Source organism: Lissotriton vulgaris, chromosome 3_1 (genome assembly GCF_964263255.1).
Source record: "Lissotriton vulgaris chromosome 3_1, aLisVul1.2, whole genome shotgun sequence".
Lineage (NCBI taxonomy): Eukaryota > Metazoa > Chordata > Amphibia > Caudata > Salamandridae > Lissotriton > Lissotriton vulgaris.
Window position 1 is genome coordinate 362,974,210 of NC_141689.1, and position 26,941 is coordinate 363,001,150.

A 26,941-nucleotide genomic window follows, 5' to 3' on the forward strand; every position below is an offset into this window, starting at 1 on the left:
ATTCCATTGTGATCTATATATATCTTTTTTCCTCATTCTCGTATACTCAGGACCACCTGTTGTTTTGATAAATACTTGCCACCCATGGTCCCGAGTGATTTAATGGGTTTCCCCTTGTCCTCTTTGCTGATATGAACAGTGGCAGAAGCTCGCCAGTTAGAGACAGTGTTGACGCGAACCAGGAGGTAGACTTATGAACACTCGACAGGTATGAGACATTATTGTTTGGGACTGCGGCTGGAACCGCCATGGACACTGGGCCGAGGGCCTCTGCAGAGGGTATGAGGGGTCGCTAATTCCAGAGTACTCCTCACCCCCAACGAGCAAGTAACTGTGTGTTTTCCTTGGGGTGGGTCTAAGCACTCTGCTAAATTGGGGTGGCGGGCAGTTTTGAGTCCGTGTAGCAGGGAAGCAGGGAGGGCGGGAGTTCGGGGAACGGGGGGGTTTCGATGGTTTGTTAGTTTGTATTGTTTGGCTCTAATGATCATCTGGATGCTACTCGTAGTCACACGTTGCCGCATTCCATACACCGGGTGTACCACTGCTGCTCTTTTAGCACTACAAAGACTCCAACATGCGATTAGTTCCACGTGGAGGGGAAGGCCTCCATCGACCACAGTTCCGTCCTATCCCATGGAATCCCAATTTACATACACGTCCACACGATGGCGGACCACCCACGACCTAATAACATAACAACTGACACTGGGATGGGGCCTGTGCCGCCGCTACAAATAATGTCATGGAATGTCCGAGGGTTGGGGGACAAAGTAAAGAGGGGACTGGTTCTGCAGGGTATCAGGAGATTGAACTGCGACATCGCCCTGCTTCAGGAAACACACTTGGTGGGTGCAGCTACCAGAGCTTTAGACAGAAGAGGTTACCACATGGTTGTACATTCGGATTTTACTTCAGGGTCCCGAGGGACGGGTGTTTGGGTGAGAACAACATCTCGCTTCATACAACAATCCACAAAAACGTATAAACATGGCCGCTTTGCGGCAGTATGTGGGCAATGGGAAGGTGTGCCCATTAATGTGGTGTCTGTATACATCCCGTCAGCGCTACATTCATCGGCACTTCCGGACCTGGGCAAATTTCTTCTAGAACTCCCGGATGGGGACCTGATGGTGGGCGGAGACTTCAATGCACTGGCCAATACTGACCAGGATAGATTTCCGGTTCGCACCCTCACCACTGGCCCAACGAAATTCGGGGACTTTTTGGAGGCACAGGGTCTGGTCGATATATGGAGGCAGCTCCACCCCACGGATCGACATTACTCTTACTATTCGTCCACTCACGACTGCCTATCCCGTATTGACTACTTCCTTACACTGGGGGGTGGCAGACTCACGATTACTGACGTGCAGATTAGGCCTCGGGGTATATCAGATCATTCCCCCCTGACTGCCACACTGTCCTGCACAGCAGCGGCGCGCAAGCGAATCTATCCCATCTACCCTGGTTATCTTAAACTCCCTCCGGTTCGTAAAACCCTGAAAACAACCACTAAGCATTACTTCCAAGAAAACGCCGGCTCGGTATCTTCCCCGACGACACTGTGGTAAGCGTATAAGACGGTGTTACGAGGCCAGGCGATCGCGGCCATAACCGACCATAAACGCAAGCAGAAACAGGAACTAATAGAGCTAGAACTGAAGTTGGAACAGGCAAACGTGGCCCATATGGCAGTACCGTCGGACGACACTCGACACGCATTGCACCTTTGCCAGCAGCGACATGGCGACCTTCTTAAACGACGGACGCTAGAAAATATAGAGACGACGGCGCATAGGATTTATGATGTAGGCGATAAGGCCAACAAACTATTGGCCTGGCTAGACAGGAAACAATGCGGCAGCAGGCACATTTTGCAATTGCAGGACCCGGAAGGGACGTGCCACACAAGCCCCTCCAAAATTGTTGACCTCTTAGCGGATCACTTTCAGGCAGTCTATACCCCGGGGGTGGCGGTCACGGCAGAGGCGGCGGAGCTTGCTCTCCAAGATGTAGAAGTAGAGACGCTGTCGCCGGAGGCGGCGACTGAGCTGGAAGCGGACCTCACGGTGGAAGAACTCCGTGTGGGGATAGGTGCACTACATACAGGTAAAGCGCTGGGCCCTAACGGGATATCGATCGAATGGTTTCAAGCAATGACGGATACCTTGGGCCTGCCTTTATTGGCCATGTTTGAGGACTGCCGAGGAGCCGGGACACTGCCTTTGGACCAGCGTTTAGCGACTATAGTGGCTATCCCGAAACCGGGCAAGCCTCCTGCAGACTGCACGTCGTACCGCCCGATCTCGCTCCTCAATGCAGAGGCGAAGATTTTGGCGAAACTGATTGCAAATAGGCTGACCCCGCACCTATCCCAACTGATCCACCCGGACCAATCGGGCTTCATGCCACATAGGAGCACGGCGCTAAATCTCCGTAGGGTGCATGGCGCATTGGCTCGAGCACATTTGCTGCAAGAGCCGGCAGCCATTTTGTCGCTGGACGCCAGAATGGCTTTCGATATGGTAGAGTGGCAATACCTGTTTGCAGTTCTGACCCGAATGGGCTTTGGACCAAAATTTTTATCGTGGGTTAGGCTCCTCTACACGGACCCGGTAGCCCATGTGGTGGCCAATGGCCACATCTCCCGAGCGATTCCTCTGGCGCGTGGGACTCGTCAGGGTTGCCCCTTGTCCCCGCTATTATTTGCGCTAGTCCTTGAACCGCTCGCTATTGTTATTAGGAGCACACCGCTGCTGAAAGTTATTAAATGGACTGAGGCATGGGAAGACAGAGTATCCCTGTATGCTGATGATATGTTGGTCTACTTATCTGACCCCGAGTCGAGTGTCCCGATATTGTTGGCACGTCCTGAAAGGCCCTATACTAATCCTTCCTGAACAGTGTCCTCTAGTGTTGACTGATGTCTCCTTTAAATACTTGGGCATACATGTCACCGGTGACGCGAGCGTGTTCTATGATCAGAACCTGGCGCCCCCCCTCCTTCGTCTGAAAGCAGATGCCCGACACTGGACGGCCCTGCCACTCACGCTATTAGGGCGCGCTGCCTTATTTAAAATGATGGCACTACCGCGCCTCCTGTATGCTCTGGAGAACACCCCAGATGTGATTCCGCCCTCCTACTTTCGTAAGGTCACCGCAGTGGTGACTACCCTGTTGTGGGGTGAACATCCACCGAGAATTGCCCACGTTAAACTTAACCGTGGTTGGTATGATGGGGGAATAGCACTACCGAATGTACAACTTTACTACTGGGCATCCCAACTTAAAGTGATTAATCAATGGATCCAAGTACCACACGATGACCCGGCATATTTGGCTGATAGGGCCCAATTGGGAACGCATAGTTTGTTGGCCCCGTTATACAACTCGAGTCTTCTTAAGGGACTGATTGGCCCAACCAAGCATACAGTTACTTTATGGTACAGGGCACTCACACGGCTAAAGTGGAAGGGGGTCATTACGAAGCTGACTTCACTTTGGGACACTAAAAAATTGGGCTGCCTTCGGTCCAGCAAGAGGTTCACCCAGTGGGATAACATAGGCATTTCAACGGTAGGAGATCTTTGGACGTCCACAGGGGTACTTCCCTTTTCACAACTGCAGCAACAATAAGCACCGGGCCCCACTGAAACCTATAGGTACATCCAGATAAGGCACGCTTTGCTGGCAGTACTAGAACCGGGGTCCACCGTCCCAGAGTCCTCACCCCTAGAAGACCGGCTTCTTACAGACTTTCTGCAAACACGTGCCACTTCACTCACATACCGCAAACTGTTGAACAATCTCCCGGATCCCTTGCAGCATTTACGAGAGAGATGGGAAAATTAGTTAGGAGCTATGGACGAGACGGATTGGAATGCTGCTATGGCGTCACCAAGGGAGGCGGGGATATCGGCCAGGTTTAGGCTCATACAATTAAAAATACTACATAGAGTGTATTACACAAGGACTACCCTACATAAAATACATAGGGCTGAAACCCCACACTGTCTCAGGGGATGTGGGGAGGATGGTACATTATTGCATACACTGTGGGATTGCCCGTCCATAAGGAGGTATTGGCAACAGGTCATGAGGACAATCTCCCAGGCTCTTGACACTTCCCTTACACCGGAGCCACGCCTCTGCCTGCTGAATATTTGGGAGGGAACTGACCTTAATCTTAGACAGCAGCAATGGGTTACTATCGGGACAATGGTGGCCAAGCACGACGTGGCGCAAAGGTGGGGGGTGGCGGAGGTACCCACGTTAGCATTGTGGTGCAGGACTATGGACAAATTGATGTTAACTGAAAGAACTGTGTATAAAATGAGAGCTAACCCAAAGAAATGGAACAAGGTGTGGGAGGCATGGAATAGATACAGGGGAGACATATGTGAACCGCTGCCGGAGGACGAAGACGAAGACGCGGAGGATGAGGAGGAACTGGTCGATTGAATCGGGGGGAATTCTGGGGATGGACGGGGAATGTTCCTTTGCTAACAGGGATTTAGACTTGTTCGGTGCTTGAGGGGGGAAGGGTATCTACCTGGGTAATTGGGATCGGCACACTTCACTGACTCTGTTTCCTATTTTGTGACTATACACCACAGAAGAGCCATCGAGTTTTGTTTTGTTCAACTTTCTACACAAAAACAAAAAATGGACTAGAAAAAGTAAGATTTCATAAATTCAATTAGTGTATCCTGATTGCATTTCACATCATTTCCATCGATCTCTGCCGGACCGGAGGGTTGTCGGCTGAATAGCTGTGTGACAGTACAAACTATTGCATTACCATATGAAGTGTATGTCCGTCCTGATGTACTGATGTTATTTTGATGGCAATTGTCAATAAAAATCTTACACCCAAAAAAAAAAAAAAAAATCATCAATAAAATAAGGACACTCTGGAGAACCCAGCTTAGTTGCTCGACCCCCCAGATTCTATGTTGCAATGTCATAGCCTCCATCTAGATTTAAACTGGGGTTACAAAAGGATGACATATTATTCTGTGAGCTACTAGGACAAGTGTTGTCATCAGTGTTATTCCCTAATTGTAAGTAGTCAGTGGCTAAGCCAGAATCAGGCAAAAGGCTGTCTATTAGAATAGTACTGAATAGATCCAAATCAGTATCCTCCTTGTTATCCCTCAAGGAGGCATTATCTTTCATAATAGTAAGTCTTGAGTTATGTCAATCATTGTCCTGTAAAGTAATCAGTGCTTGAAACCTATTGGATACAGCCAAGGGCAGGCAGGATGGAAAGTCTGAGCCTAGAGTATAGACATATTACAGGCAACATTATCTATAGGATGAAGGTTATGAAGGTGCCTATAGAAGAATCTCAAAGGTAATCAAGACATATTCAAAGCCAATGGGGAGAGAGGTATGGACCTGGCTAAGACTTCCCTTGCCCAGTTAAGGTCCTGGAAGTTGATAATAATACTGTCCCCTTTGAGAGACTTTCCCAGAGTTCCTACCCATGCCACTTTCCAAGTGAAAAGGATCTGGTGTGCTCTCAAATATGGGATAGAGTGTTCATGAAAGACCAAACAATGGGTAAAGTGATGCCAAGCTGAAATGCAATTATAAATAAATAGATTAGAACTAAGCATGATGGCAATGGTGCTTGCATTTTTTAGGACAAAATCCATCAGTATGGACAGCACTAGTTCAGTGTGTCCAGATCCATACCTATACGACAATGCTGCAAGAATCTCATTGAGGTGCCTGAACATTCAGAAGGTCAATGCCTTCTGCTGGATGTTTCTGGAGGTAGTAAGGGTCGTCTGAGTCTGCCTTTCTATGCCTTGAGGATATTTCACTTGTGGTGGCTCTGCCCCATTCCTCATTGCCCATCCTGGACAGGAGGTTTTTGATGCTCAAGCAAATTGGTATTACTCATGCTCTTTCACTTGTAGCCTCTCAAGGCTCTTCCCCTTGCTACTGATTTGGTTCCTTCTCTACTTTTGCGATATTAAGCATTTATCATGTATGTTGGCCTCAAAGTGGTTATCTATTAAGCGTGTTAAAAGGGTAAATTCACACCCCAATATTGAAGCAACATTAACTGTTCACAGGATTTCTTTGGACCAACGTATTGAATTACCGTTCGCCTTTGTAAACCCCTGCGCTACATTATACCTGCGTCAGGTATAATGTATGCAGGGGAGGCGTTCCTCCGCAAAAAGCCTCGTAGAAGTGACGCAGTGAAATCTATGTGATTTCACGGCGTCACTTCTAGGACGCCGTTGCGTCAAAATCTTGAGCCTGCCTCACAGCAGGCGTAAGACTGACGCAGGCCCTTTCACATGGGGCTTGCCCCATGTGAAAGGACGCATTGCTGGAGTTGCGTCACTTTTGTGACACACTCCAGCAATGCGTCACTTTTGCGCTTACATATACGTCAGAAATACTGACGTATCCGTAACTCCTTGCGACATGATGCGTCATACATTAAATATGACACATCGTTGGTGTCGCAAGGAGGGCGCACTGAAAAGTGACGCATCGCTGCTTTCACGCAGCGATGCGTCATTTCTCATAAATGAGGCCCCAAGAATTTCACTATGACTACCTTCATAAGCTTTGTTCCACAGCAAAATATGTGTACAGCTTCTAGTAGAAGTAAGGAATGTTGACTAATAAAGAATTACTGTCTTGATTCAGACACAAGGTGAGAATCATGGATAAGACGGCTTTAAACTGTAAATTGTCCAACATAATGGGGTACCGTAGTGTCACTCTATGGAAGGTATGCAGGGCTCTCACAAAATGAATTTAATGTACATCAACATCCTTCATTTATGACACCATGGCTAAATACATGTATTAACAATAATTATAACGCCCTATAAATGAGGGACAAAAATCACAATATGCTATTTTGAAAAATACATTTATTTCTCCTTCTAGAGTTACCATTTAATGGTTCTTCAGAACGATGTGGAGGTCGCCCAATTTATGAACAATCGTCCAGAGTTTTTAACACTGGCGGAGCCGTTTTGGAAAGACCTCATGAATCTTCCAGCTTTTTACGAATACAGTGCATATCGACGACTGATCGAAAATTATGGAACTCATTTCCTGCAGTCTGGTTCCCTGGGAGGACTTTACAAGGTTCTGTTTTATATGGACACAGAGAAAATGAAGTCTGAAGGTACAGTATTACGGAAATAATAATATTTTCTTAATGGTCATCAAAAATGGATCAATTCATTTTTACCTCAATACATTATAACAAATAGTAAACATCAACAACATACTTCAGAGTTGATAAGCCTAAATACAATTATGTCCACTAAGTACAAGCTGGCATCTTTACACACAGCTGTAATAAAGTATATCATACAATGAAGTTGTTTTTATAGCTAGCAGGCTCTTTCAGCGTCCCTCTGTTTACAAAACATACCCAGAACAGGACGTACATTATGTAATAATGGCCATGGCAGCGCTGGTGAGTGTTCTTGTTTGGAAGCCTTGAAATTGTTGATTCTTATTACTTATTTTGCTTGCACCTCTCCTCAGCATGGCAGTCTCACTTGCATGTAGGAATTTGCCTTAACCCTCATTCTGGTGGATTTGCTATCTTCAAGGTTGACTGGATATGCTTGCACTAAATAGACTCACATGCTTTAAATATCTGTCAACTAGAGGTTTGAATCTGAAATCAGCCTTTTAAGTTTTCCCAAAAAGAAGAATTAGCCTAAGCCTAGAAGAATATGACTTGGGGAATATCTCTAGTCAGATTCCCAGGTGATATTGACTTGAATCATACAATCAATCAAAAATGTTTATTTTCAGTCACACACAGGGTGTCAGTGCCACAGTCAATAAAATACATGACAAATAAGCAGAGAAAAAAAACCCAACAAGGTTCAAAACAGCATTCAGCGTGGATACAGATAAAACAGAGGAACGGGTAACTTTAAGGCATCATTGGTTCAGCGCGTTGCCACTGCGCATGAAAAATGAGCCAAGCAGCATGCAGACATTTCGCCATTACAACAACAGTCACCTGTCTCGTGTCTGAGCGTAAAGTGCGTAGTGCAGGCAGATAAAGGCGAAAACCCATACAGTATAGTTGGGTAATTTCTTCATAAGAGCTCACACATGGTATCAGCTCACCTTGTTATCAGACTTAGAAAGTCATATCAGAATCACAAATATAAGCTATGGAAGCTGCGGTCACCGATGACCCCTTGTAGAATGTTGCTTTGGTGTAGCTGTAACTGTCCACATCACATTTAATAGTGGAAATGAATGCACAGTAGGTTCCATCTGTCAGGCCTTCCACGAACAACACATTTACCACCTGCTATATGTCCAAATACAACAAATGATTGACTCAATCAACATCTTAGATAACTTCAACCCTTTAATTCCATTCTAACATTGACAGCCCTTGGAACTTATAATGCTACTGTTTAGGGTTTAAATTGATTAAATTGCATGATGCTGTGCAAAACATTTTCGAAAGGTAGTAATTTCGAAGAATCCTGACGATTAAACCTTAGTCATGGAAAGAGTTCAGCTGGAGCGGCATTCCATGCTCTATTACGCGGTTACATCCAAAAATCAAGATATGGAGTCGACCATCAAGTATTCTGCCCTTGTCCTTCTCTGCTGTAACTCATTTTATCATTTTCAGTCTTCGTTGCAGTCTTTTGTCTCCTACAGCCATGATTGTGAGGCCTTGCAGTAGTGTCCGGATCAGTTAGTTTTCAACACTCCCAGGTTCTTCAAGGCTTCAGTAGATAACCGTAAATGCATTACAGAATCTGGCACAGGCTTGAGTCACGGAAGGAAGAATTGGAGGCTTACAGGTAACAGGATATTGAAATGTGGCTTAGGACACAAGCACAACAGACCAACCATTTGAGTGTAAGATGCAAATTCCATTTTAGACATTTCTGAGCATTTCCAATTCCTTTGTTAAGTCTTCTTTCTATTTAATGGATTGTCACGCAATGCAACACCCTAGCCAGAAATGCTGCACCGTGTTGCATGAGAAGGAGAGAGCAGAACAGCGCCATATCAACAGAGATATGGCACTCACTTTCTCTCTCCTTGGAGCCGGTGCACAACCAGGCTGCCGAGCGCCACGCAAGCACCTTTGCACTGTGTCTGTGAGAGTCAAGAATAGGAGTTGCAGTGGAAAGCTAGCCCTCCATTACAAAATACTATGCGTACAGTAGCTGTAAAACGCTTCTTACTATGTCAGTGTGCTGTATAGTGGTGGACACATGCTAAGTCGGAATAGAAAGAAGAAATAAAAGCATTTCTGCCTGATAGTACCTATTTCGAAAAAGTGTTATTTTAAAATACAAACTTTTAATGTACACTTTTTTAGTAGTTAGGATGTTGGGTCAAAACCCATAGGTGTTAGGAGGGTGATGCAAGGGCACATGGAGTGCCCTAGCACACATCATGGAAAGCTCCCTTAGCGGTTTGTAAGGAAATGCAGCGCTAAACGCTGTTTTGTACCAGTTGTACTGGAAAGGGGAGTGGAAAAAAAGGTTTTGCATCAATTTGTGAAACTTTTGTGACACAAACACTGCACAACATCTTAGTTAATATACCCCTACAAACGGTACATATAGTTTCTCGCATGGCTATATGTGATCCACAGAGCAAAGTAAGGGCTTTTTTAGACTCTGGTGGACAGTCCACCCAATTTAAAACTCACCTTCCGAGCGGAGATCCATCTGCTGTGAAAGGAGGCTCCATTCACAGTACTCAAGGTTTACCGAGCAGGCCCTATATTTACAGCGCCAACTCATCAAATATTTTTGCTCAGAAACAACAAATTCTCAAATAGAGAGAGATTGTTTCTATGAGTAAATCCCATTAATTCAGAGTTTCCTTCCTGAGCATGGGGGCATGGCATGGCAGATACAGGCAAGGACAATTTGTAAAAGTTGCTCTTGCCTCAATAGGGTGGCAAACAGGCCACAAGGTCAAAACTCTGTGTAATCCTTGCACCATTTCTGTCTCCAAACAAAGGGGCATATGTACAAGCCCCTAGCACCACCATAGTATCCCATTTTTCGACGCTCCGGTGGCGTAGCACCATTTTCCCATATTTACAAGGTGGCGCCAAGCCCATTAACGTGGCTTAGTGCCACTTTGTAAATATGCCCTTTTCTGACACAGTCCTCTGCAGAAAAGGGGCTTGCAATGGGTGTTGTAGTGGGTGATCCACTGCAACACCCATCACTTTTCGACACTGCCTCAGATTTACAAGGCTGAGGGAGCGCCACAAACTAACGCCAGGGAATACCTGGTCTAAGAATGGCGATACGAGGAGACGTTATAAATTTCTCCTCGTATTTTGCTCATTCTGCAGCACACATAGAAAGAGCGAATCACCATTATTGATTGTTTATGTGCAGGAAGGTGTCTATTCCTGCACATAAACAATCGCTTCTGTAATGCAGGCACTCTTGTAATATGGCGCTAGGCAGGTTTTTTGCATCAGTGCTAAGGGAAATGCAGGTGTGTGCCATATTCTTGTGAATATAGTGCACCGAGTGTTTAAAAAATGTGGCAGCGCAGCGTTGCCAAATTTGGCTTAGCACTGCACTCTGACATTTTTTTGTAAATAAGCCCCAAAGTGAGGACATTACAAGGTTGAGGAGCTGAGGCGCTGCTATTTTATGACAGTGTTGCCACATTGTCAAAACTCTAAATGATGCCATAATCTGTTTAATTCATGAGGTTAAACAATAATTTACAATTCACACAGAAACTGTACCACAGGAAATTATTACCTACAAAATGTATTAACCATGAAATGTAATCGTCAAAGAAGGAGCACTAGCTGTTCTTTCCCTATTACATGCATCACATTTTGTGATTTGTGTCATATGAACAAGAAAGTACATATGTAGGCTTTCCATCATGCATATGTCAGTTCAAGACACACTCATGCCGCCGTAATATTTTTTATCCATCCATTCATTCATCCATTCATATTTTTGTTTATTTTCATTTTATGGCCATTTAAACATAAACATAGTTTATCTTTCTAAAATATAGATCGCAATGACAAAACATTTGATTAGGCATTCGTTTATAGAATGCAGAAAGTTATTTATTTATTTGTAGAATATATATTGTACAATCCAGCCACAGGGGTAAACAACATTTAACATACATAGATGAGAAAGATGCAACATAGGAAAAAGTTCACTGAATTAGGTGGGTAGATGCACTTGGAATAGATGATTTTTCGTTTTTTGTGGACGGGTAGGAGATTCAGGTTTAGTTATTATGATCAGGGATAGGGGGCATATTATCAAGGACAGGCGATACATTATCGCCGCTTTTATCGGCAGGAAACTGCCGATAAAGCGGCGATAATGGCCTTGATAATATGTTCTATGAATTCCAATCGAAGCCCATGCTAGATGTGTTCACATCTATTGGGCTTCGATTGGAATTCATACAGCATATTATCAAGGCCATTATTATCAAGGCATCATATTATTATGAAAGTCTGCGGAGTCAACTTGGTTCTATGCCAGAAAAAAGACAGATGGCCTACCTGCTTTTTAAGGAGCTGGAGAATGCCTGTGGGGAAGCCTAACCTGATGTCCAGGTATACTGGTATGGAGCCAACCTGTCGGCAGTAGACTGGCATGGAGCCAACCTGTCAGCAAGGACCTGTGTAACCACAGATCAATAGACTAAGACTACCCAGGAACCTCGGGATTGGCCTAGCCCAGCGGCCCACAAGAAGGAAAAAAGGGCAACTGAGTCAAGAAGCTTCTCCATTACCTTCATGGACTGAGTAGGTGGTCCCTTATCCAAGCTGGGTTCTACTTACCCCCTTAAGCACTTGAGGGTCAAGCAGTCAGTTTGTCTTGGCCTTCTCACGATTATTCATTCTCTGCTGCAGGCAGGAGTAGTTTGTTCTGATTATTGCTATGTTAAAACCATCATTACAACCCTTATGGTTCCTGGGCTATTGTCAGCTCAACCCACAGTTCCACTTAATTTAAACTGATTAGTGTACAGTGGGGCTTCTGGTGTCTCGGTATAACAGAGGCACAAGAAATCAGTCAAACTAAGGCGCAAAATTTAAAAAGGGGGCAGGGTAGAAACACCTTGAACCCCTAGGTCTGCTGCCCCACTTTTTTTAAATTTTTTGTTAAAAGTTTGGCAAAATCCGTGCAGGGTGCGCGATCCTGCAGAGAAAAAAAAACCGAAGCGTGGACTCCCGCATTTCGTTTCTATTTAGCCCCCGGGGGCCAAGTCCTGGGGGCACTATTGTTATGCAATGGGGGCCCATGTGGGCCCCCCGCCCCGGGGACCGCCCCCCCCCGGGGGCTTTATAAAATTATGTGCAGTGGCTCAGAGTCCCCGCCAGCCCCGGGAACCGCCACCCCCCAGGGCTTATAAAATAAATGGGTGGGAGGGCTCAAAGACCCTCCCAAGCCCCGCGGACCGCCACCCCGGGGCTTTTCGAAAATATTTGCGGGGGCTCACAGCCCCCTCAGCCCCGGGAACTGCCACCCCCAGGGCTTATAAAATACATGGGTGGGGGGGCTCAAAGACCCCCACAAGCCCCAGGGACTGCCACCCCCATGGCTTTATGAAAATATGTGTGGGGGGTTCACAGCCCCCCCAGCCCTGGGGACCGCCACCCCCTGGGGCTTCGAAACTGAATGGGTGGGCGGGTTCAAAGGCCCCCCCAAACCCCATGGACTGCCACCCCCGGTGCTTTGCCAAAATATTTGCGGGGTGCTCACGTCCCCCCACTGCCTCGGGGACTGCCACCCTGGGGCTTGTGTTTAAAAAAAAAAAATAGCCTGTGTGGGGGGCTAAAGCCCCCACATGCCCCGGGGACCGCCACCTCCCCAGGGCTTTACATATTCAAAATAGGGTGTCTGTTAGGGGACCACCACCCCCCAGGGCTTTTCATTAAGTGCGAGGGGGCTGCGTGGCCCCCCTCCTGGAGCCAATGATGGCCCTGGGGACCGCCACCCCCCAGGACTGGCTCCTGCAGTGTCTCAGGGTGCCCAGTCCTGGGACACTGCTTTTGCTATGGCAGGGATGGAGCCTCATGGCTCCCACCCTGCCATGGCAAATGTGGCTTGGATTTTGAAAGAGAGAGCAGGAAACCTGCTTTCTCTTCAAAATGCAACCCAGATCGCTTTTCCACACGGAGAGCTGCATCTTAGCAGCTCCCCGTGTGGAAAAGTAATGCCGGCTCCCGCAGGAGGCAGGGAGCCTGAGGGACCGTGGGGGGATTGGGGAGCCCCACAGTCCCCAACGGACAGGGTCAGCCCCGGGGGATGGGGACCCCAGGGCTATTAGTGGCCCGAGAAGGGGGGGGCACGCAGCCCCCCTCCAATAAATCATTAACATTTTTTTAAAAATTACCATGCCCCGTGGATGGGGTCCACGGGGCCAATTATGGCCTTGGGAGTGGTTCCCCCTTCCAAATTTTTTTTATAGAAAAAATAAAAATGGTGTCAAGCCCTGGAGGATGGGGTCACAAGGGCCAATAAATTAGGAATAGAAGGGGGTGCTACACATCCCCCTTCTCAAAATAAAAAAAAACGGCTAAGTGCCGGATGCCTGGCACCCTCTTTTCAGCACTCTGCAAATGCAGCCCCGGCGCCTTTGGAGATGGGGAACTAATTCCACTTGAATACTGGGGTCCCTGGGGGCCAACTAGCCCACCAGGAACCTCCAGTATGCTCCAGGAGCTGCGTTGCTGAGAGGTGTTCTGATGCCACGCCCCTTTTGACACCTCTCTACAACGCAGCTGTGTCACGCTTAATGGAGGTACCTAGTGGACTAGCTGCACCATAGGGACCCTCAAGATTCAAGGGGAGTCAATTCCCTTAAAATGCGCCACGGGTTCGTTTGCACAGTGGTGAAGGGAGGGGGCTGGGCCTGAGGTGACATGTGTGCAAACAAGCCCTGTGGCGCGTTTTAAGTTGGAGAATTAATTCCTCTTCAATCCTGAGGGTCCCTGGGGGCCAAATAGACCACCGGGAACCTCCAGTGTGCTCCAGGGAGCTGCGTTGCAGAGAGGTGTTGATGCCACGCCCCTTTTGACACCTCTCTACAACGCAGCTCTGTGACACTTAATGGAGGTACCTAGTGGGCTAGTTGGACCCTAGGGACCCTCAGGATTCAAGGGGACTTAATCTCCCAACTTAAAATGGCCACAGAGCGTGTTTGCACAGTTGTGAAGGGAGGGGACGGGGCCTGAGGTGACGGGTGCAAATACTTCCTGTGGCGCGTTTTAAGAGGTAGTTTTAATCCCCCTGCCCTATTATATACTAGGGGCTTACAGAGGAGGTCATGCTAATCACAGGGGGACGCCAACGCATAGTGTTCCCTAGTGTATGTAGATCAGTCAGTCAAACATGCTTTCTTCGACAATTTGTCAAAAAAGCTAAATACAAAACATATAACTGATAAAATGTATCGATATCAATAGACAGAATAAATAAGCATGATTGTTAGACTACCTTAAAGTACAATTTTAACTTCAGTACATTGTATTTAAAACCATAAAACAATGATAAAATAGTGTTAGTTGCTAACATAAAAATCCACCTTTTTAAGGAGCAAACACCGTTAAAACACTCAGGAAAGGAGAGATTAAAACATTTTTGTTTTTCCCATTTTTTTGTCCTAACATTTGGAGCCAGCATTCTGGGGCTAATACTTTTGGTCAAGGTTTAGTTATGAAACTTCATATGCTGGTGCAAATAAATAGGCAGAATGTTATATGGAAAACGACTGTGGCCTTATGGTCCATGCCCAGCCTAGGACCTTTTTCTACTGCTATAATGATTGGAATAAAAGTATTTGTGCATAGAATTCTTCCTACTTCTTCGCTCCTTCTTGTTCCAAGTAATTTACAAATTGGAACTAGCCGAGGAGCGGCATAGGCTGGGCACACGTATAACAGGTGAGCTGCCGACTCCACTCTAGTCTGGCATAGAGAACACAAATCGGCATTGAACTTTGACCATCTACCAAACCTAAACTGGAAATACAATTTTGTATTGTGTGGTTTTGCTATTATGTCCCAAAAAGCTTTGAAATTTGGTGACAATTTAGCATCCAAAAATATTCCTGTTAACATAGAAAACACACTATTGCTAAGATTTTTTTGTGTAATCATCTCCCAGTACTTTTCTTTCAGGATCTTTTTGAAGCTAGCTCTATCAGGTTCTTCCCATAGTGTTCCCATACCTATGCTTACAAGGGCATCTCTAAACTCCTCTCAACCAACTTATTTTGTGGAATGTAGCAGCCCTGATTATGTCCAGAAAACCCGCGGCATAGTGGTTTAGTTCTGGTGTGGTCCAAAGCCAATGCCAGTACAGTAAAGGGTGCAGTTTGGCAACCTCAGGCATGGGTCTTCTACCTAGGTCATGTAGTAGCGGACACACTGGTGTACTTTGTGGGAGCAGTGTCATGCTACTCATGAACCTGTTTTCAGTGGTCGTGAGGTTAGTTAGATTTTCGTACCCCCATATCTCTGCTCCATAAAGTGCGGAATGGACCACCTTCATGTTGTAGACCTGGAGCACAGGGCTGATTGGCTATGTCAATGAGGTATTGAACTCCCTGTTTAGTACTCCAGACTGTTGTCGATGCTTGAGAGTTGCTAGTTCAATTTGCTGTTTCCATTTTAAGTCACTTTGAATAATGAACCCCAAATAGATGAATGCCTTTACTTGCTCCAGTTGACAATTATTCATTACAATTATACTTTTAAAAGTTCTATAGGGGTTAAAAGACATGCATTTCGTCTTTGACACGTTGACTTCCACACCGTGAGTGTTGCAGAACTCTTCAAAGATGTTCAGAGCCTTCTGCAAACCACTCGGGGTCGTTGAGATAATCAATGTGTCATCTGCGAACATTAAAATCGGAATTTTGCTGCCGGCTAGTATCGGAGCATCGGTGAACTCTGCTTCCATGTAATCAACAATACCATTAATAAATAGGGAGAATAAGGTTGGCGCAAGCACACAACCTTGGCGTACCCCTCTCTCTACTGGAAATGGGCCGGTAACCATACCCTGGGAACCCCAGCAAATTTTTGCATAGTTTTCCTCATGCAATATCACAAATAATGTGAGTAAGTTAGGAGGGATCCCCATCTCTTGCAGAATTACCCAAGGTTTGTGACGAGTAACAAGATCAAATGCTGATTTTATACCAACAAAAGCAGCATACAGGCTACCATTGGCCAGGACCACTGATTTAGTGAATGTAGGTGTTTTCACTGTATTCTGCATTTTAACATAGCACTGGCTCTAGGACTGGTTAGTCAGACTCAGTTACCACCAGTATCCGTCTGAAAAAGTTGAGGGTACAAGATGATTTTGCAAAAAGGCTTATTTCTGCCCTTCTGTTTGTTCTTTCTGCACGTTTTCCTTCTTCCTGCACTTTTCTTGGTCTTTGAGGACTTCTGTTGCTTCTTTCTGCATTTCTTTATTTCTTTCTGTGCGTTCTTTCTTTTTTCTTCACATGTCCTATCTCTGAAGGCATAGTTAGAAATTAGCATTTAAAAAAACCTTTGGAATTCACAGAAAAAAACATAGGTTTCAGGCACGTTATAGTTAGGAATTAGCATTTAAAAAACCTTAGAAATTCTCTGAAAAAACCATAGGTTTCAGTGGCGTTATAGTTAGCTAGACATTTCACTCGTACAAAACCATAGAAATTCGCCCGTTATAGTTAGTTCAGGAACTATAACTCGCGAGCCCGCAATGCACTGCTGATGACGTCACATATTACATCACTCATGACATGATCAGTGACATCACTCATGACATCTCAAATGACCTCACTGATGACATCATCCTTGTGATAGAGTGGCAGACCTCCTCTCACCCTAATATAACCTTTGATACACGCATACAAAAATAGAAACTACAATTTTCAAAACAACGGACATACCAATACCAGTTACAACAGCCTATTCAGTAATTCTAAGATCTACAAACACATCCACTCATTCACCAACAGTCCTATATAGTCACTCACACATGTACTCACTCATCAAGTGTACTCCTACACCTATGCATCCTGTTACACACTGCCACTCAGCCATAGAGCTACTCACACACATAGTCACTCATGCTCATGAAGAATCAAACATCCATTTACTTGCATATACAGTTATACACACACCACCACACTTACTTCTACAGAAACTTACACATACTTACTCTTTTTAACAATCACTTATAGAAACACATACTTATTCATACAGGAACTCTTCCAATCTCTCACTCTCACATATACTCACTTATTTACACCAATACTCACATATACTAGTTTAAAACATATGTAGTTACTTCTAAAGACACTATTGAGACAGTCATTCACTCACTAACACACCCATACACACACTCATCCACCCATACAGTCCTGTACACATACTGTCTTCAACACATACATATAGTGCCTCACTCATTCATGCATGTATGCACTAAGTAATACCCCCACTGAACCAGACACTCATACTGATACTCGAAAACCAAGTAATAACCCATACAGACACTCATGTAGCTACTCACCAACCAATTCAGCCACTTATACACAAAGTGAGAGACTGATATAGATATTTATATATTTAAACATTACTCACTAACCCATGTATTCACTAAGATACACTTTATCAGTCAGTTATACAATCAATTTTTCATTAAAAAAATCATCCATTTAGACACTTATTTACCCATTTATTCTTCCCTAGACCTTGAGAACTACATATATAAAACATATTTAATTTTCAGAAAAACACACATTCATTGAATGATGTCATCAGTGATGTCATAAGTGATGTCATTTGAGATATCATGGGTGATGTAATATGTGATGCATCAGCAGTGCATTGCGGGCGCGCGAGTTATAATCAGCTGAACTAACTATAACGGGGGAATTTCCATGGTTTTGTATGAGTGAAATGTCCAGCTAACTACATCGCCCCTGAAACCTGTTTTTTTCAGTGAATTCCTAAGGTTTTGAAAAACCACCCCCGTGAGTGCTGCAAATCTGTAACAGGCGGCGGAGTCCTGGAGGATGTTTGTAGCTGAATATATATATATATATATATAGATATATATATATATATATATATATATTCACTGAAAAAACCATAGGCTATAGACCATATATAGTTAGGAATTCGCATTTACAAAACCTTATTTTACTCACACAAAACCATTGAAATTCCATATATAGTTAGTTGCACTAACTATATATCGCGCACCCGCAATCCACTGCTGATGATGTCACATATTACATCATTCATGACATGGTCAGTGACATCACTGATGACATCACTGATGACATCTCAAATGACATCACTGATGACATCTCAAATGACATCACTGATGACATCTCATTTGACATTACTGATCACATCACTGATGATATCATTCATGTGATAATACGATGAACCTCTTCAGACTCTAATATAACCTTAGATACAATCAGTGTAAACAGACACTCACAGACTGTCACTCATCCATGGAGTTACTCACACACCTAGTCAGTCATGCAAAGAATCAATCACACCTCCATTTCCTCAACTATACAGTTATACAAACTTTACTTATTCAAACATATACTAACACATATTTACTCTCTTATACAATCCCTGATACAAGTTCACAATGATCCATACAGCCACTCACACATTCACTGGCTCTTATGCACAGTTATTTATATATGTCAACTCTCACATGTACTGTGTTTTACATATGTACTTACTTTGACATGTAGCACTGAGATATCCATTCTCTCACCAATACACTCATGCACACAGTCAACCGCCCATACAGCTGTTTCCACATGCACTTTTGAAACCATACATCTAGTGAATCAACTGCTCACACATCTATGCACAGAGTCATACACCTCCCAGCCACCCACACACACACTCAGTCTCCCATACAAATACTTGGGCAACCAATCAATAACCCATATAGTTACTCATATAGCTACTTATCAACACATGCAACAGTTTACAGAACAACAGACATAATGATGCACAAAATAAGACAGTTTAGTCACTAACCCATGCACTCAGTGAGACACATGCAATCACTCACTCATACAGTCAGTCATGCACCTACTAAATCCTTCATCCAGACACTTATACATCCACTCATTCTTCAATATGTAAGACATATTTTAACTTTACAGAAACATACAGTCACTGGATGTTGTCATCAGTGATGTCATCAGTGATGTCATTTGAGATGTCATCAGTGATGTCATCAGTGATGTCACTGACCATGTCATGAATGATGTAATATGTGACATCATCAGCAGTGGATTGCGGGTGCGCGATATATAGTTAGTGCAACTAACTATATATGGAATTTCAATGGTTTTGTGTGAGTAAAATAAGGTTTTGTAAATGCGAATTCCTAACTATATATGGTCTATAACCTATGGTTTTTTCAGTGAATTTTCAAGGTTTTGTAAATGCTAATTCCTAACTATATATGGTCTATAACCTATGGTTTTTTCAGTGAATTTTCAAGGTTTTGTAAATGCTAATTCCTAACTATATATGGTCTATAGCCTATGGTTTTTTCAGTGAATATATATATATATATACATACATATATAAACATATATCATCTGTATATCTATATAAATACAAACATAAATGCATGCATACATATACTTATATGCATACAGATGCATGTTATTTACATGAAAGTTGAAAAAACACTAATAAAAGCAAAGCTAAAAAGCCACCTCATTACAAACAGAATGGCTTTAACTTAAACGAGGGCGAGATCTATTGCATTTTCAATGCTTGTTTACTTTGGTTCCATCAAGAAGGCATTCAGATGTGTCACACATTTGCCATAAATTCTGAATGTTAGCACTCTAGTTGCACATTAGATCACTGTAGTAAAGCTACTGCTCACCAGGGACGTCTGCTGCTGGTACTCAAAGTGCATGTTTCAGTCTGCATGTCACAATTTTTTTAATGAAGTAGAAGAGGATTTGAGAAGTCACTCAAAATGATCCCTAATTTTTCTTTCTGAAGCACTAATCATACTTTCTATGGCAAAATTAACCCCCTCATGTTGTTCCTTTTTAAATTGAGTGTTTTCAGACTTACCACTTCATTCCAATCAAGATGGCTTCTGGTGTGCCATACTTTTGTCATAAGTAAGACTGTTAGCGCTCTAGTTGTTCTTTAGAACACTCTGGGACATTCTGTCATTGGGCTATACTTGGGGTACATCTGGGTGATATTTGGGCTACATTTAGGCTCTTTTGTCTCTGGTGGCCATCTTGGGAGACTGTATGTCAGAATTTTTTTATGAAATTGAAGAGGGTTTGAGAAGTCACTCAAAATGTGCCCTAATTTTTCTTTCTGCAGCACTAATCATAATTCATATGGCAAAATATACCCCCTCATTTTGTTCCTTTTTAAATTAAATGTTTTAAGAGTTACCACTTTATTCCAATCAAGATGGCTTCAGGTGTGCCATACCTTTGTAATAAGTAGGACTGTTAGCGCTCTAGTTGTTCTTTAGAACACTCTGGGACATTCTGTCATTGGGCTATACTTGGGCTACACCTGGGTGATATTTGGGCTACATTTGGGCTCTTTTGTCTCTAGTGGCCATTTTGGGAGACTGCATGTCAGAATTTTTTAATGAAATAGAAGAGGATTTGAAAAGTCACTCAAAATGTGCCCTAATTTTTCTTTCTGCAGCACTAATAATACCTTCTATTGCATAATATACCCCCTCATTTTGTTCCTTTTTAAATTAAATGTTTTAAGAGTTACCACTTTATTCCCATCACGATGGCTCCAGGTGTGCTATACCTTTGTAATAAGTAGGACTGTTAGCGCTCTAGTTGTTCTTTAGAACACTCTGGGACATTCTGTCATTGGGCTATACTTGGGCTACATCTGGGTGATATTTGGGCTACATTTGGGCTCTTTTGTCTCTGGTGGCCATTTTGGGAGACTGCATGTCAGAATGTTTTAATGAAATAGAAAAGGATTTGAGAAGTCACTCAAAATGTGCCCTAATTTTTCATTCTGCAGCACTAATCATACTTTCTATGGCAAAATATACCCCCTCATGTTGTTTCTTTTTAAATTAAATGTTTTAAGAGTTACCACTTTATTCCAATCAAGATGGCTTCAGGTGTGCCATACCTTTGTAATAAGTAGGACTGTTAGCGCTCTAGTTGTTCTTTAGAACACTCTGGGACATTCTGTCATTGGGCTATACTTGGTCTACATCTGGGTGATATTTGGGCTACATTTGGGCTCTTTTGTCTATGGTGGCCATTTTGGGAGACTGCATGTCAGAATGTTTTAATGAAATAGAAAAGGATTTGAGAAGTCACTCAAAATGTGCCCTAATTTTTCATTCTGCAGCACTAATCATACTTTCTATGGCAAAATATACCCCCTCATGTTGTTTCTTTTTAAATTAAATGTTTTAAGAGTTACCACTTTATTCCAATCAAGATGGCTTCAGGTGTGCCATACCTTTGTAATAAGTAGGACTGTTAGCGCTCTAGTTGTTCTTTAGAACACTCTAGGAGGCTGCAGTAGAACACAAAGGAATCAACTGACAGTCTCTGTCCTTGTTGGATGTACATGTTTTACTGAGAATGTCAGACTTCATTTTCACATGACTGAGAAAGATAATGTGAATTTACAGAAAATATGCTTTCAGTTTAGCTTATAGATCCCCTTCCAAACCACTGTGGGAAAATCATGAGATATTAGTTTTCTTTCAAACAATATTCATGATATCACAGCAGAAGGTTTTTTCACATGGTAAAATCACCTTAGAACCCACCACAATTCCTAAAACGAGTATGGTACCATCAACAAATGATTTATAATGTAACTAAAGTCCTAAAACCCTCTATTAACTACAATGCTTTTTAATGAGGTGCTATCATGTATATTGGTCCCAAGATGGCTGCCAACACTGATGCCAACATCAGATGTGTGGTTAGGCTCCGCCCAGATATATATCTTTTTTTGAACCTAAATTACTCAAAATCCACTGGAGCACATATATTGAGACCTAGCAAAGGCACATCGGGCTAACAGTCCCTACAATTTTGCCAAGTTTCGTGCAAATCCATTCAGCCGTTCGAGCTAAAAGTGAGGCCAACCGCCCTATTGAAATTAACATGGGAAAAACGTGTTTTGGGACCCCCCTTTTTTCTTGGCCCCCCCTTGATGAAACCCCCCCGAATTGTCAGGGGCTGCTCAGAAACAAAATGTTCCATTTTCCTGAAAATTTCAGCCAATTCCGTCCACAAACGCCAAAGTTATTAGACATAGAATTTTCAAAAATCCCATAGAGAAAAAATCCTAACTATATATACCTACTGGCAACCGCCAGTAGGTAATAGATATATATATATATCTATATATATATATATATATCAGGAACACTCCAAACTTCAGCATAAAAGTAAGGCACTGACTCCGTGAAATTGATGATCCCAAATAAGTTTTATTCACTCATTAGGCTGCTTGACGCGTTTCGGCGGTAAGCACCCGCCTTGTTCACAACATCTTTACAGACTGTGGTTACATTTATACCCCTCTGTCATTGCATTACATCATGCGTGTTTCACTCTTGTTTTGTGGCACATTTTAGCTTGTTTTTGCATTCTTAAGCATGATCCCCATGGTAACATCTGGTGACGTATCAGAAAATTGACATAGAAAAGATACTTTCACTTTCACATTCTTGGGTTACGTCACCCTCCCTTTCACGTTTACGTGTTTCTATAGAAACCTCCCGTCACTCTCAACCCGGTGATTCCCTTCCTTTTATATATATTGCGCTCCAATTCTTCCGTTTTGGCAAAGAATTACCCACACTCACGGGGTTGATATTTCCAAGGTTGTTTATTCAAAGACAAGACAGACGCCCTCGCGTTTCGGCACACAGCCTTTCTCGATGTCGGTGACCATTAGACATCGGCATGTTTTTAAACAATCCTCACAATAAAGGAAGGACTACTGGCGTGCTGACATTAACCAGCGCCATCTTTGAGTGGTATGATTTTTACAAAGATGTAATCCACTTGTATGCACATTATGATTTAAACATGCATTTTTACCACTCGTTACACAAGTAAATTCGAACAGTGAAATGTGCATAAATTATAAACACTTCACGCATACAGTTTTTTGTACTTTAAATCGAATTCAATTACTTGATTTACATATATATATATATATATATTTATTTATCTCATACCCTCACCATGCACGACTTATGACCTCACATACTACATTTTTCATGGGATGTTGAATGTTATCGCAAATAACATCACTGATGAATTCTGAAATTACATCATTGTCAGCAATACTTGCATGGCAGTGGTGCAGGTTATAGGGCCAGATGCATCAAGCATCCATTTTGCGATTCCTAAATAGCGATTTTTTGCGAATCGCTATTTAGAAAGCGCAAAATGGTATGTATGTACAAAATCGATATTTTTTAGCGATTCCTTATTATTCTTTAATAGCGAATTCCCATTTTGCGAATTCGCAAATAAAGCATAATTTGCAATGCATTCCTATGGGCCAGGAGGCCCATAGGAATGGTAGTGCAATAATTCTCAAATTGCGATTTCGCAATTAGCTAGTCGCATTTTGAGAATTATTTCAAGGGTGCAGGGGTGTCTCAAAGACACCCTGCTGCACCCCAGAAATTTACATGTGTGTGCATGTGGCACACATACATGCCCTATGGGCATGTATGTGTGTCACATGCAACCCTCACAAATGCCAAATAGGGCATTTGTAAAAGAAATTGCAAATTACCACCAACTACAAGTTGGTGGTAATTTGCGATTTCTTAACACAATTTCGCAATTCCAAATAGTTACATACATATCATTTAAGGAATCGCAAATATTGTGATTCCTTAAATGCTATGGCAAAATAAGGAATCACAATTTTTTGCGATTCCTTAAATTGCGATTATTTGATACATAGCAAATCATGCTAAAAGGCCGTTTGCGAGTCGCAAAAGTCTTGATGCATCTGGCCCATAGTTTCTTCAGTTAACTAGAACTGATGAATTTTTGTGGATTTTCTAACTTAAAACATCTTTTGTTAACTGACATTTTCACCTAACTATAATTTGATTATGTTTATTCATATGTAAAACCTAATAGCACCCAGATTTAGATTTTTACTGATTTACGTCATTACTGTGTTTTCTTTGATGTGATAACTGAATACTGAAGAAACGCCCAGGAGTATAACATGTGTTTATATTTTAAACAGACATACTGAACAACAAAACTATTTCTTTCTAGGTATGAGTGTGCTAGACATGCAAAAATGTACTTCATCTTCATCAGGGTTTTTGTTTTGGAAGAAAACAACTAAAGAGTGCAAAAAGCTAAATGAAGTATTGAAGTGGTCAGAAGGTAGGTGACACATTTTTTATACAAAATGTAACTAAAATAGTCGAACTAGTATTAAAATGTTATATAGAGATGCACACTATACGTGAAAAAAACAAGGTTTCAGTTTTGCTATGTATGACATTTTCAGTGTAATTATGAGTGACATTTCAATAACTATAAGTAACATTTGCTCACGGAATTTAATGGTGCTAACTTCTTGCAACAACCACAGATGACTCAGGGTAACCTCACCAACAGGCAGAAAGAACTTGTTACCATATAAAAAGCAGGCAAAATAATTGTTGCAAAAACAATAAATGTATGCCCAAGAGGGCCAATCACTCTGTTTTGGCCCTACTGCATGAGAGCCCCGCTCTCTGGGCAGCACGCCCCACTCAGCGTGACCTGTGGTGTCCAACATGAAAGTGCAGCCCCAACCGCAAAGGAACGCCAGACTCCATCATAGCATCTTCAGGTGCTCTGATGTTGGCAACACCACAGTCAGATCAATTCAGAGCAATCTGGCCTCAGCTTCCATGAGTGAAGCTCCGCTCCCTTTACAAACTTACCGCCATCACCACCTGGTTGTCTGAACTTCATCACGTCTTTGTTCCAAACCATAATACTTCTCACTGCAGAAAAAAAGACACCAAGAGATTGGGGCATCTAAAAGACATTGTGTGATATAAGAAAGAAGATGGAACATCCCATTAGCTTGTTGTTATTCAATAGAGATTTCTATTGTACAAAATCAATACATTCTTTATCCTGTAATGCTAATTTCACAAAACTGTTTATATTTTGTTAAAATATTTCCCCTGCTTTTCCCTAATCTGTGTGTAAGTGTAAAAATTCAGAGCATGTGAGAAGAGAGGCTAACATGGTTGTGTCTATGACACCTAAATGACTTAATCGGTCACTATCTGAGGGTGCACGCACAGATATCAGTATGCTGACGGGTGAGCGAATAGGGTAGTGGGTTCAAGTGGGAGTATTTTTGGCAAGGGCCCTGATACAAAGAATACGCAGACATTCTTAATGAACTGACTACTTACCTTTGCTTGCTGCTGCTGTAGTAAATGATTTGGCCAACCACAACAATGTGCATGAAATTGGCTACATATTCCTAAAAAGAGCAAAAGAGTGCACAACAGCCTTCTTCAAGTCTCTCTTTTGCTATATGTGGGTGAAACCGTTGACAGACATCTTGCACCATCAGCCGGCCCAGCCCACCTTTGGAAACATGGCAGTGACTTGATGCCCTTCCGTTTACAGCCGTGATGTCAAAACAAGCCTGCTGCTGTGACACGCACGGAAGCGCAGTCACCATCAGAGAGACAGTTATATTCAATAGCAAGTAAATATATTTTGTACCGTGGGTTCTCCACGACAAGGATGAGAGGGAGCAGGCTAATCAGCCAATATGAAATAAAAGTACAACCCAAATCCGACAATGTGACGTGCTGCCTGACCCTTGCATGGCAGCCAGTGAAAAAAACTTAGTGAAAAGGTGAGTAATAGTTCTGCTTTAAACCTGTGGTTATAGTTAAGAAAGCACACAGCATACGCCATAACTTTGGCCACTTGCTATATTGTCCTACTGTTAACTATTTTTGATTTGCAATGTCAGTCTTTCGTGCATGACAAATGTTTAAAGGTACTGAGTGTGATGTTTGCTTTGTTAACCATAACTGGCAAGTTTATGTGGCTTGCCAAGTTGGAGCCAGAGCCATCACTCATCTTTACTGTGTTTTTTAGTAATAGTGAAAAAGAAATTATGAACCCCAGGGTGCGCTGCCTTTGGCCATGTCCATATAAGTTTTGGTGCAGAGGTGTATGTGGGGTAAACTCTGCTGTACATAGCATTAAGCCATGTCCAGAGAGCAGTGGGCGTAGCGCCTAACCGTAGGTGCACAATTCTCACTGCACATGGCCTTCGGGGTTGAGTGCAGGCCCAATGCCCATGGTTTGCCACTCAGTGCTTGGCCTTTGGTCATTTCTTTGAGTTTTTAATAGTTTTACTAGATTAATTAAATTAATTAAAAGAGTTTCAGCTTCACACAGTGGAGCTTGCCCTCTACTTGTGGTTTGCTTGTCATTTGCATGACACCAACAGCAAAAATGGCAGCTGGGAACTGCAGTACTAAAATTGGTACTTCAGATCCCAGCTGCCTATTTAAGTTTTAGTGACTTGTAACTCAATAGTGACACAGAAATTCTGTGAATCTGATTACTTTCTCTCAAACAAATTTAAACATACAAGTAGGGCTCCCGGTTTTATGGTATTTATTTTTTTAACAGTTCCACCTGTATTTATCCATTTCTATTTTTGTGCCGTTTTATTGGTACATATCCATATTTATTTTATATATGTTTTTAGAAGAAATGGAGTCGTAAAATGGTGTATTTCCACATTTATTTAACTGATAAAGATGCACTCATACTTTGATGCCTGGCGCATTTTAGGAAACTAAGAAGCCAAATATAACAAAGCACT

At 42.8% G+C, this 26,941-nt stretch overlaps 1 protein-coding gene across 1 annotated transcript in view; it reads left to right on the forward strand.

The window, feature by feature from the left end:
* The window catches only part of C7 (complement C7), a 413,756-nt gene that overhangs the window by 136,258 nt on the left and 250,557 nt on the right, over positions 1 to 26,941 (forward strand). The window contains exons 8-9 of the mRNA XM_086960581.1: positions 6,922 to 7,165; positions 24,352 to 24,465. Coding sequence (XP_086816707.1) covers positions 6,922 to 7,165; positions 24,352 to 24,465 — 358 coding nt within the window. The remainder of the gene's footprint in view (positions 1 to 6,921; positions 7,166 to 24,351; positions 24,466 to 26,941) is intronic.